General features: G+C 47.4%; 1 protein-coding gene across 2 annotated transcripts in view; it reads right to left on the bottom strand.

The window, feature by feature from the left end:
- Window positions 1-2,603: 2,603 nt before the first annotated feature.
- Window positions 2,604-12,087, bottom strand: part of PLAT (plasminogen activator, tissue) — a 27,793-nt gene continuing 18,309 nt past the window's right edge. For both annotated transcript variants that reach the window (XM_008571207.1, XM_008571208.1), the window contains exons 4-14: window positions 11,915-12,052; window positions 11,430-11,540; window positions 11,044-11,218; window positions 9,958-10,049; window positions 8,744-8,918; window positions 8,155-8,240; window positions 6,674-6,869; window positions 6,300-6,436; window positions 6,044-6,184; window positions 5,007-5,173; window positions 2,604-3,623 (exon numbers count right to left, since the gene is read on the bottom strand). In XM_008571207.1, coding sequence (XP_008569429.1) covers window positions 3,471-3,623; window positions 5,007-5,173; window positions 6,044-6,184; window positions 6,300-6,436; window positions 6,674-6,869; window positions 8,155-8,240; window positions 8,744-8,918; window positions 9,958-10,049; window positions 11,044-11,218; window positions 11,430-11,540; window positions 11,915-12,052 — 1,571 coding nt within the window. In that variant the 3' untranslated portion in view covers window positions 2,604-3,470. The remainder of the gene's footprint in view (window positions 3,624-5,006; window positions 5,174-6,043; window positions 6,185-6,299; window positions 6,437-6,673; window positions 6,870-8,154; window positions 8,241-8,743; window positions 8,919-9,957; window positions 10,050-11,043; window positions 11,219-11,429; window positions 11,541-11,914; window positions 12,053-12,087) is intronic.

Here is a 12,087-nt window from a genome sequence, read left to right as displayed (position 1 = left end):
GGTGTTTACTACTTTTGTACAGCTGTGAAACCTGAGGCCATATGTATAGTTTGATTCTCTAGTCACCTCTAGAAGGTAGGGATGTTGATATGAATGTCATTTTTAAGGTTGTGGGAACTAAGGTCCTGATCAATTATTTTTCGCCACGGTGTAAAAGACAAAACCTTTAAAGCTGCAGGTGACTGTTCTAGTGCTTTCCCCATTCCCTGGACCCGCTTCTCAGGTTTATTAATTTAGGCATGAACAGGGCTTCAAGGTACTAAACACCTCTATTGTAGTAGAGATTTCTTGGAAGAGAAGGTGTTGGGAGTCTGTAAAGTGTAGACATTGATTGTTATTCCATATCTATTAATTTTCTTCTATAAACCTCATAGCCATGAAAATACTTTGACTTGTTTACTAACGATACATGTCCAGCATTTGTTAATACTCCATCCTCTCTCAGCTGTTGTTTGGTATTTCTTTTCCCTTGGCCTGGATGTTTTGGTGGTAGTATGTGACCAGTAGGTGGTGACTTAGTGCCATCAATACTAATTTTTTAAAATTGTTAGAATTTTTAAAAGGGAATTTAATTTGAAACTTAAACTTCCTCCAAGATCCTAAGTACTGGGGATTGTGTGAAGTCTTTGGCTTTTGAAGTGAAATATGGAACCCAAAGTGTATGACACGTCTTGGTAAGCAGATGTTATTGGTCTGCAGGAAGACAGCAGTTTCAGCAGTCTGAGTTCCTCTAGGTCTTTACCTTGAAACACATTGCATGGTTACTTCTTCCTCAGGTCTGCTGGCATCTGTTTGCTTTATTAACCAGCCAGGCATGGTAAGGAAATAACATTTAATTTCCCCTTGTGCCCATTCCCTTCCCCTGACAAGTTCTAGACATTTTATCCTAAATTTCCCTGTTTGCTTTATTAACCAGCCAGGCATGGTAAGGAAATAACATTTAATTTCCCCTTGTGCCTATTCCCTTCCCCTGACAAGTTCTAGACATTTTATCCTAAATTTCTTAACCCATTCTGGGTAGTGATGTGTTGCTCTTTGAGTGCATTTTAGCATAATTCAAATGAATCTGTCTTGCGGAGCTGGGGCTCTTCCCTGCAACTTGGCCATGGCCTCTTCTGAGTAACGGTCTTCATCTAGTCTGGTTTCCAGGACTGCACTCAGGAACGCTGGGGCCTTTTAGTTCTACTTTTCCTCCCCAGGAGGACTTACTGGTTCAGCTCATTCCATTAACCTGACTGTTGAGAGAAAAGCGTGTCATGGAAGGGGGAGAGCATGCAACCGGTTGGATTTCTGCCAGAGGCGCAGTGGCCAGGATTCCTGCTATCACTGTCTTCAAACCATGTTTTTCTGAAGTGATTGAGATGCATTTGTTTCTAGAATAAAATCTTGCAACTTGTGAGTGAGCAGTCTGAAGTCACAAATTTGTGACTTAAGTCTCTGCAGCCTCCATTTATTTAACTGGCCCAGAGACTTCAGCATTTCAGGGAAGTAGGCTGCGACACCCCCCACACCCCCAGTCAAGCTCTTGGACTTTAGACAATCTCTGTCTTTTGTGAGTTTAAACGGCATCTAAGAACCTCTAAATTGAGCAGTTCCCACAACCCTTCCAGAGACAGAGACAACTACGACCACCTTTGTCTTCTCCAGGAAGCTGCATCAGCACATACACAACAGCAAGCATTGCAACCTGGGATTTATTCTTGGAACTAGGGTGTTGGTGACAACAAAAGCTGTCAGGCAGCAGCCAGGAGGAGCATGGAGTGCATTTTGTGGGTGGTTAGAAAATAGTCTAAGCAGCATTACTTGAGGAACATACTTCTGTGAACTGATTCGGGAGTTAATTCTTTCTGATGAGCAGAAAAGCAAAATAGAATGGGGAAAAATGACCCAAATACTAGCTTCTAGGTCAAACTCACAATTGGGATGTTGCTGTGTTAGCAAGACTGTGCGTAGGCTCCTCGTCCTTTTATCGTGTCTCCTTTATCCCTTAAGCTGCCCTCCACTTTCCCTCAGTCACAGCGTGCTCAGCTCACCACTTCCCCAGGCAGAAATCCCAGTGGCCTCGCTGCCTGCAGAGTGAAGTGTGAGCTCAGTTTAGCGCTCGCTGCCATAATCCAATTCCAACCTATTCTGCTTTTCGTGAAGTTCGCTTTAGAGTCTACTGCTCATTCCTGCCCATATGCCCACTTTCCCTTTCACCTCCAGATCTTTCCAGATCTTTCTCCAGCCTTTTTTCTCACTGAGCCCACCCCACTTTTCTCCAGATCTTTCCAGATATTTTCATGTAGTGAAATTGTCTCAGGATTGCCTCTCCTGTACCCGTCCACCAGTCCAAACCTTACCCAATATAAGAGCCTTTCCTAATTCTATTTTTTTTCTTAAGACTCCCTAATCCCTCCTGCAATTGAATTTCAGTAAGTTTCTGCCACTTTGTGGCCTATCTTCATTCTATCCTGTTATCACCTTGTATGCAGCAAGTGTCTCATGTATGCTGAAGGAAGGAAGGAAATATTTCAAATGATTCAAAAAATGTGAACACAAATAACATGAGTAGATAAGCCGTGAGATACTACATATGTGACAGAACCATTCCACTCTGGGAAAAAAATGTGAAAAATATATTTGAATTTATTATTCACGTACACTATAATACAGGGTTGTGGCAACAAAGTAAAACTAAAATGGACTGATAGAAATATGTTAAAGCCTAGTTTATCTGTTATTAACATAATACAATTCTCCTGTTCTACTATAAAGTTTATAAGGAAAAAAGATTCACACTATACACAAAAGGAATACCTTCCCAGAGTTGTGGAGTGGAGGAAGGGGAAAGCAGAAGACTCAATTTATTTTATCAGCAGCTGGCCAGCAAGGGCATCGAAACCCTTGACCTTGGCATTATCAACACCACGCTCTAACCAACTAAGCCAACTGGTCAGCCCAGAAGACTTGGTCTAACGGATGGTTTTGAGGAACATGATCGGGCTGGCCAGCCCAGCCCTTATTTGGAGGTCTTGCTGAGCCTCTTGTGGTTATAAATACACATTCTATTTCTAGTGCAATCTTCCTTTCCTGAAGGATCTAGTTATTTCTTACTATTGAGACATGCCTTTATCTTTATGGTCTCATTTCCAAAGCTGCTCATGTTGACAGTTTAAGAGGTTGGGTTTTTGGTTGGAAATGCGTTGGCTTACAATGGTGGTATTCCAGAAGGCGTTAGCATGTATTTGTCTTCCCATCTGACATTACATTCTGAAATCAGACCTTAACCCTGAAAACTTCCATAATAGGAAGTACCTATGAAAATATATGCTCCTCCCGCTCCCATCGGATCTCCTGCTGTTTCTGCTGAATGGTGCTTTATGGAGAAATCTGTGTGAAAGGAACACTCCATCTTTGCAGTATGTGTTCTGAAGAGGGAGAAGCAGGGTCTCATTTGGTTTCAGGGAGTTGGGTTTTCTTGGTCATGGTCACATATTGTCTTGAATCCAGTCTAGGTAATTAGTAACCTTGGTATATACACCTGGAACGTCCTTCTGCCCACAGCCAACACCCCAACTGATGATGCCAACCAGAGTCATGCGACTGTCCCTCATGCACACCAAGGGGCCTCCTGAGTCACCCTGCAAAAGAGAGAACACTCAGTTCTGTGCAAAACAAAGCAGAATATTTGGTGGGGGGGAAGTTAGGGTTAATCGTAATGTGAATATTGTATTCTTCAAAGTACTCAGTTCAGAGAGGGAAAATTTTGTCTCAGTTATCTTCATCCTCTAGAGGATTAGGTGGTATCTACTCTGGTGAAGGAGAATTGAGACAGTTGTTCAGGCATTTCAAGCCTCTGCCCTGGTTTGAACTCCACCACTTTCACTAGCTATGTGGCTTTGGCTAACTATGCTTCAGTTTTCTTATCTGTAAAATAGAGATAATACTGTCTACCTCATAAGGTTGTTACAGGAATTATTGGAAGAATGCATGAAAAACTGCTAAGAACAATGTATGACATCTAGGAAAACTCTTGGTAATTGTTAGCTGTTATACTGAATCAAAATGATTTTTTGTCTGTTTTTAGCGTTAAGCATGCGGATAGAGAATGGTGTACTTTGTGTACAACCTTGTTTTGGCTGTGAGGTAGGTGGTACAGTTGAGGCTTCTGAAGAAACCGTTAAAAGAGAGACCAAACACTGTCAAGAAACCAAGCAGGGAACTGCCGATGTGATTGCCTTACAAGAGCAGAGCCACGAGGTCTTATGGGCCAGAGCCTGCCCCTCCTCTCTGTGTGCCCTCTCAAGTCCTGCCCTGCAGGGGAGCTCAGCACACTGCAGGCACCGAAGGTTGGGCAGGTTGGGCTGTTTCCTGTGTCACAGTATCTTGTTAATCATGAAATGTGAGTACCAATTCTGATAAGGATGCCAACGTGGAGGACCTAAAATAGTTTGCTTCCCAGGACATTAGGGCTGCCTGTTTCCTGTGTCACAGTATCTTGTTAATCATGAAATGTGAGTACCAATTCTGATAAGGATACCAACGTGGAGGACCTAAAATAGTTTGCTTCCCAGGACATTAGGGCTGCATGTAAGTTTTTACAACTCATTTCTCACACATCATTTATATTTCACTTCCCAGTAAGGTGCCTCCTTTCTTCTTTTCCTTTCTACAAAGTAGTCTCCAATTCTCCAGCACCTACAGAAGTCAAGAATTTCTTAATTGTGTTGCTTGACCATCACTTCAATAGTTAATTGCCTAGGCTTACAGGAAATCCTGCACCAGGTGGAGTTTCCTGTGTAGACACTGGGGAAGTTTCCTGCAGTTTAGACTTCTTAAGTTTAAGTAACTTTGATCTTTCTCCAATTGCTTGATTCTCTGAGGCCCTCATCTAGAATCTCTAGGGCCTTGCCAAGATGAAATCACTTCATTGGCTATAACTCTTTTCCTTGGTTAGGAACCTGTTGGCCAAGGGATGTTCTTATCCAGTTGTGCCCAGAGTATGGAAAGATGTTTGTGTCTACCTTGCAGGCGTCGTGTAGGTTTGCATGGTTCCCTCCACTTCGGGTGTCTCCAGCACATAGCATATTATCTGTGACGGTTTTATTAAACAAGTGTTGCGATGTGCAGCGGCTAGACGGGTACAATCTGACGTGTGCCTCCTTCAGCCGCTCAGAATAGAAAGGAGAAACTGAAAGAAAGAGTGGGAAAACATCACAAGTTTTAGGGAAGTTTACTTGTAAACCTTCAGGAAGGAGAAAGCCAAATTTTCCCATAATAGCTAACATTTATCAAGTTTTTACGTGTATTAGGTTGAATCCTATGACATTGCTGATATTTCATTGTTTTGACCTACAAGAACAGCAGTTCTACAGGGCTTAACCCCTGGTTTCTCAGTAGCAGCACCACTGACATTTTGGACCTGACAGTTCTTTGTTGTGGGGGCTGTCCTGATAATTAGCAGCATTCCTGGTGCTACTCACTTAAAGTTGGTATCAAGCTCCACCCTGAGGGTAATAACCAAAAATGTCTCCAGACATTGCTGATGTTTCCTGGAGGGCAAGGTCACTCCAGTTGACAATCACAGGTTTCTTGTCATCTCATTTAATCCTCAAAATCTAATTAGGTAGATAGTTCTGTCTCCACTTTACCAGCGAGGAAACTGTGGCTTGGAACAGTGTAAAATGGAAGTCTGTGGCCAGGTCACTCAGCAAAGCAAGATGCAGACCTAGGATTTGAACTCAGAAGTCCAAGAACCCACACCCTTAAACCACTATACCCACTGCTTGTACAGAGCCTTCTTGAAAATCTTAAACTCTTCCAAGCACGTGTGCTATTCAGACCTTTCCTACCTGCACAGTGACCCTGTAGGTGGGAGGCAGATGGTGAGTTCTCACTGTGCGGGGAGGCAGGGAGCTCACCTGCATTCACTCAGCTCTAGCACCTGCACTGGGGGCCACAACCCTGCTCTCGTGAACACCTTTTTCTCTGTTGGATCAACCACAAAGTCCCTTGCTGTCCTGCAGACAACCAGGATGGGCCGAGACCTCCTCCCACTCACATTCCTCGTGCTTGCCATAGCCAGAGAGCTCGCACTCAGTCCAGTCGGGCAGCTGCAGGCCGGCTTCGGGGAGACAGATGGTGCGGACAGTGCTGCTCTCCTGGGCACAGCGCGACGAGTCTGATCTCAGCTGCAGCAGTGCTGGGAGGGAGAGAGACAATAAGCCCAGGGTGAGGAGGCTCTTCTCATTTTAGGGGCAGAACATGAGGGAGGGGCACGGGGGTCTGAACTGGAGCAAAGAATGATGACCTCTTACCAATGTCATTGTTGTAAGTGTCGTCATCAAAGTCCCTGTGCACGATGTATTTTTCTACTTCGAATTTCTGCTCCTCCTCTCCAGGGACCAACCGGTATGTTCTGCCCAAGACCACCTTAAGGTGGTGGGGAGGAAACCTAATAGAGAAACAGCCTTAGAATGCTGTTTTTGCTGTGAGATCTCCTCTAGTGGGCCTGGTTTTAAGGCCTTAAAGAGTAGAAAAGCCTCGCCCAAGACCACCTTAAGGTGGTGGGGAGGAAACCTAATAGAGAAACAGCCTTAGAATGCTGATTTTGCTGTGAGATCTCCTCTAGTGGGCCTGGTTTTAAGGCCTTAAAGAGTAGAAAAGCCTCCTGGGCTTTCCCAGCCCCTACCTCTCCTGGAAGCAGTGGGCAGCGGACAGCACCCAGCAGGAGTCGATCAGTATTCCCCCGCACAGAAACTTCTCGCCTGGCTCTCTCCTGTTCCTGGCAAAGATGGCAGCCTGCCAGGGGTGGGAGGTGATGTCTGCGAAGAGTCCTCCCTTAATGCGAAACTGGGGCTGCTTGTACTGTCGCAGGCCACAGGTGGCTGGAGAGGAAAGGATGGGGGAAAGGTGAGCCCACAGTCCTGGGCGGAGCCCCGGGCACCCATCCTGTCTCTCCTCGCAGAACCCCGAGTTCCTGAGGCTTCCTGCACTTGCACGAGTAGGTACAGAGGGATAGAACAGCCTCCACTGTCACGAAAACCACAGCTGTGGTTTGTTGAGCACACCGACATGCCAGATACTGTCTGCCCATCACCTCTAACCCTCAGAACACTGCGTCTTAGGAAGAACGTTCTGCCCGAGGTCACAGTGGCACCAGCATTAGAACAAGGTCTGTTTGACCCCAGAACTGGGGATCTTTCTGCTGCACTTCATTCCTTCTAATTTTTTCCTGGCTTGAGAAATGACGAAGCATGACAGCTTCCTGTCGAGGAATGTCCACCTGTCACTTTTCCATCTGTTTGACCTTGCCTGTCCTTCAAGGCCAAGTGACATCCTACCTCTCACAGAGCTTTCAGCACCTCCCCAGCCTACCAGGCTCCAAGCAAGCTCACTGATGGGGCTCACTGGGGACACACCAGGAATGACCCTGGTTGTGAGTTAAGTCGTAGTTGGTATCGGACCTTCCCAATAGACTCTCTGTTACTGAGGAACGTTTTGGCTGATCTGTGTGCTTACAGAAACTGGGTGATCTTTTCTCAGACAATCTCCAAACTAGTTTCATTTTTTAGCGATGTACGCCAACTTGAATTTTCTCTCCGTCTCTCACTAACCCAGCTCCCCAGTGTTAGGTGGGTTCAGTGGGAAACGTGGTGGAGTTCACAGTAGAAGTGCAGGCCTTAGGGTCAGAGGACACGGGGGCAGGCCCAGCTGCAGCGCCTGGAGCCCGGCGAGCTTGGGCAGGCCACGCGACCTCTGAGAGATTGTTTGCAGTCAGCAAACTGCAGGTGGGAAGTCTGCCTCCCAGCACGTGCTGGCACAGTAGAGTGAAAGCACTCTGTTCTCTAAGGAGCCATGTATGTGAGGTCTCCCCCTACTTGCGTTCAGTGTTACAGTCACCAGAATCACTAACAGAGGCAGCTAGAGAGAAAAGTTCAGAGCCCACTAAATTCTGAGAGAAATCGATGTGTTCTTTTTCTTTCTTTTGCCCCTCGCCATCACCCCATGTGTGGGAAGTGGACGCCTATCCATGTGGCCACCCCGCCATTGTTCCAGCCGTGGAGCCCCTGCCCAAGAAGGCCTGGCCCCTGGAGGTCTGAGCCAGACCGCCAGGAAGACGGGCAGTGGCACGGAGCCAAAGAAGCCAGCCGAGGCCGGGGGCCACCTTACAGCACTGGGGCACGTCGCAGTACTCCCACGTCAGCCTGCGGTCCTTCAGCACGTGGCACCATGGCTTGGTGTCCCCATCTGGGTTCCTAAACGATAAGGGAGAACAAGGTTTCAGTCATGTCACAGGCCGTGTAAGAGCAGGAGGAGGCTCAGGACACTGGTGTCAACAACACTGAGCTGGGAGGGAGGACTCTGCATTTGACTTGACCGTAGCGGACCCCACCATGGGAAAATCACTTCTCTCCGACATTGCTTTTCTATCAGTGATACAGTGTGCTAATTCTCACAGGGATGTTCATAGGAACTGTGAGCTGCCCTGTGAAGAAACTCTTACAATTCATTGCAATAAAAGTGCCACTTGAGAACGGAACAGATGACGACTAATGTTTACAGGACAGGACCCCTAACTTGGGATTATGGTTGAAAAATTGGTGCACCTTGCTTTTCATAATGGGGGTTATTCTAGCAAATGAATAGGTTGGTCTAAATAATATCCATGGTTCCTTCCCACTCACTGGGTCCCTCATCCCACACCCCAATCCTGCTCTCTGCCAAAACCTGAGTCCTGGGACCCTTGCCACGCACGTACCGGCAGTGGTTGTGTTTGCCCAGGCCCAGTGCCTGGGCATTGGTCTTGCGTGCTGTGTAAATCTTGCCTAGCAGGATCACAGAATTCCACTGGAGGCAAGAGGCACCGGATGTGGTGAGGCTGTGGGAGCCCCGGTATGCTAACCCTTTTCCAAAGTAGCAGTCCCTGTTTTTTCCTAGAACAAAAGAAATCTTAAACTGAAACAAAACCAATTACATGCTGAGGCAGGCAGATCAGGGCTTGATGTGGTGCTGGCCAGGGAAGTCAAAGGAGGCCAGTCTAGCATCGAGAAGAAGGTGACACCCCCTGCCTCCCTCTCCTCTCTTTCTCTAAAGCTCTTGTACGTAGAGACAGCAAGTGCCTTCATCTCATCTACCAAACCCCATCAGCTGGACGTGGCTTCCTAGACGGCTGTGTCCAGAGAGATTCCGAGGGTATATTCTGGGTTAGCAGGAAAGGGTGCTCTGTTCCACCAGTGGTGATTGCTCTTGGGTCTGCTCTGAAAGTAATTCGGGGGGTCCTTGTTTATACTTGACAGGTTGCAGTGAACCGAGGTGCTTCCTTGGAGGCCATGCTGGCAGGCCCTAATTTCTCAGATTTTGTCTGCCAGGGCTCCGAAGGATTTGTTGGGTTTAGGAAGGAAGAGAGATTTTGAGCCTTAGAGTGTTGCCTATTTTCATCTATTTGTCCCATTTTACCCTTTTTTCTCCCCATTTGAAACAGACAACATATAAGGAATCTTTAAGATAATCTAGATCTGCGAGTCCTAATTTAGACCAGATTTAGGGTAAGGGGAAGACGAATTGGAGTTATAAACAGTCTCCAGATCGATAATGTAATTATTTGTAAAAGCACTACAGAATTCATAGTACCTTTTGTAACTTAATATTTTTTTCAATCGGGGAAACTTTTTCACATTAAAAGTTTTGAGAGAGAGAGAGAAATAGGTCCATTAATCAAAACAGGGAGAACTTCCATTCATTCTCAAAAGGACTGGAAACCACTGATCCGGCCCCATCCTCTCTGTGGATGAGGAACTGAGGATCAGAGGGTTGAAGAGGTCAGATCAAGTTCAAACAGCTAGTTAGAGGCTAAGCCTTTCTTCCCGCTGCAACCAAAATGACTGACCCCTGGCCTCTCTCTCCCCTTGGTGGTAGAGGGGACTCTTCTGTCCCAGTGCCACTACCAGGGAAGGTGGGGTGGCTACCACTTACCCCTGGAGCAGGTTGGTATGCTGCAGAACTCCGAGCTGTACTTCCCTGCCTTAAACACATAGCACCAGGGCTTTGAGTCTTGGTCTGGGTTTCTGAAAAACCAAGAAGGCCAGGGAAAGTTAAAAGGGAAGCTGCCCCTCTCGGGCCCAAGGACTTCACACAGTCTTCTGGGGAAAGGGGTACTGCATGTTTGGTTGCACACAGGATGCCTGTATCATGTTAGGTAGAAGTGTGACTTAGTTATTGTCTTTATTTGGAGATTAAGCCTGGTTTAAGGAGATGTGCATGGGTGCCAAGCTGACAAAAGGTGGGCTGTGATAGTCAGTCTTAGGTGTTGACTTGGCCAGGCTGCAGTACCCTGTCATTTACTCAAACACTAATCTAGGTGTTGCTGTGCAGGTATTTTGTAGATGTGGTTCACATCTACACTCAGTAAAGGAGATAGTCCTAGACAATGTGGGTGGGCCTCATCCAATCAACTGAAGTCCTCAAGAGCAAAAACTGAGAAGAAATTCTGCCTCAGGACAGCCACATCGACCCCTGTCTGAGGCCGGCCAGTCGGCTCACTTGGTTAGAGCTGGCGCTGTTAACACCAAGGTCAAGGGTTCAGATCCCCATACTGGCAAACCTCCAAAAAAAGCCAGACAAACCAAAACACTCCCAACTCCCGTCTGAGTTTCCATGCTGCTGGCCTGCCTACGGATTTCAGATTTGCCAGGCCCCAAAACCATGTGAAGCAATTCCTGAAAATAAGTCTATTGCTATCTATATATCCACCCTTTATCTATCCATCCACCTGTCTGTCTACCCACCTGCCCACCCACCATCGTCTACCTACCTATCTATCCATCTGTCTAGCCTCCATTATCCATCCATCCTTCCTTCCTTCCTGTCTGTCCATCTATCTATCCATCCACTATCTATCCGTCTATCTATTTATCTCTCTCTCCGCCCATCCATCCACCTACCTAGCTATCTAGTATTGGTTACATTCCTCTGGAGGCCCCTGACGGGTACGATCCGGGTCTCCCCTGCTGCAGCATTCCCTTACTGGGCAGCCCCACCAGGTTGGGAACGTAGCCTCACCTGCAGTAGTTGTGGTTCCCGAGGCCCAGTTTGACCGCGTCTGGCCGCCGCGCGCTGTAGGGCTTCAGGGCCAGTGCGCTGCTGTTCCAGCTAACGCACTCTGCCCCACTCTCCGCTGTGCTCCACATGCCCCTGTAGGTGATGCCCTGGTCCTTGTAGCATGTGGCACTGGCATCTGGTTGAGAGCAGGACACGTGACACTTCATGTGAATCCCCCTTTCCTTGAGCTTTGCAAAGGGCTCACATTGCTTCTGTCATCACCCCAACCAGCAAGGCAGGCTGGCCGCTGAGGCTGCTGACTGGGGACTCTGCCCTCTGGGCCAGCACCTTGGTTTCCTATCAACCCTCGGGTGGACCTTCCCTGCCCCCAGCCACCACACACTTACCTATCTCACAGCGTTTCCCAACAAACCCTTCAGGGCACTGGCAGACAAAATCTGAGAAATACAGGGCCTGCCGACATGTTCCCCCATTGAAACACCTCTGCTCGCTACAACCTGTCAGGTGTAAACAGGAACCCTAATTACTTTCAACAGCTCCAAGAATAATAGGACTCAAAACTTTGAGTGCTCCCTATATGCGGGCACCATTTTAACAAGGTTTACAAAAATTAACTCATTTAATCCTTGCAGCATACCATACTATTACTCTCCCCATTTTACAGATGAGGAAACTGAGGCTTGGCAAGTGAAGACATTTGCCTAAGGTCACACAGTGTCCTGTTTTGCTCTGCTCTTCCACGTCTGCCTAAGGCAGAACGTGCCTGGGATCTCCTTTTGAGATTTGAACATGCAGGGGACCACAACATTTGGTATGGGCCCGCGAGACTGGACGCCTGACCTGGAAGCCTCAGCTCAGAGTCGACACATACTTTTGACAGGAACTGAGTGGCACTGGGGCCTGCCACTGCTGCACCAGCAGTACTCCACGCGGTCACTCCAGGGTGCAGGGCGCAGCCACGACTCCTGTTGCTGGTATGTGGCCTGTGATGTTTCATCTCTGCAGGTCACTGCAACAAACAACAGGCCAGCTCCCTTAGACCAC

Source organism: Galeopterus variegatus, unplaced genomic scaffold (assembly GCF_000696425.1).
Source record: "Galeopterus variegatus unplaced genomic scaffold, G_variegatus-3.0.2 Scaffold666, whole genome shotgun sequence".
Lineage (NCBI taxonomy): Eukaryota > Metazoa > Chordata > Mammalia > Dermoptera > Cynocephalidae > Galeopterus > Galeopterus variegatus.
Note: the sequence above shows the minus strand (reverse complement) of the source record. Positions and strands in the feature narration are given on the sequence as shown.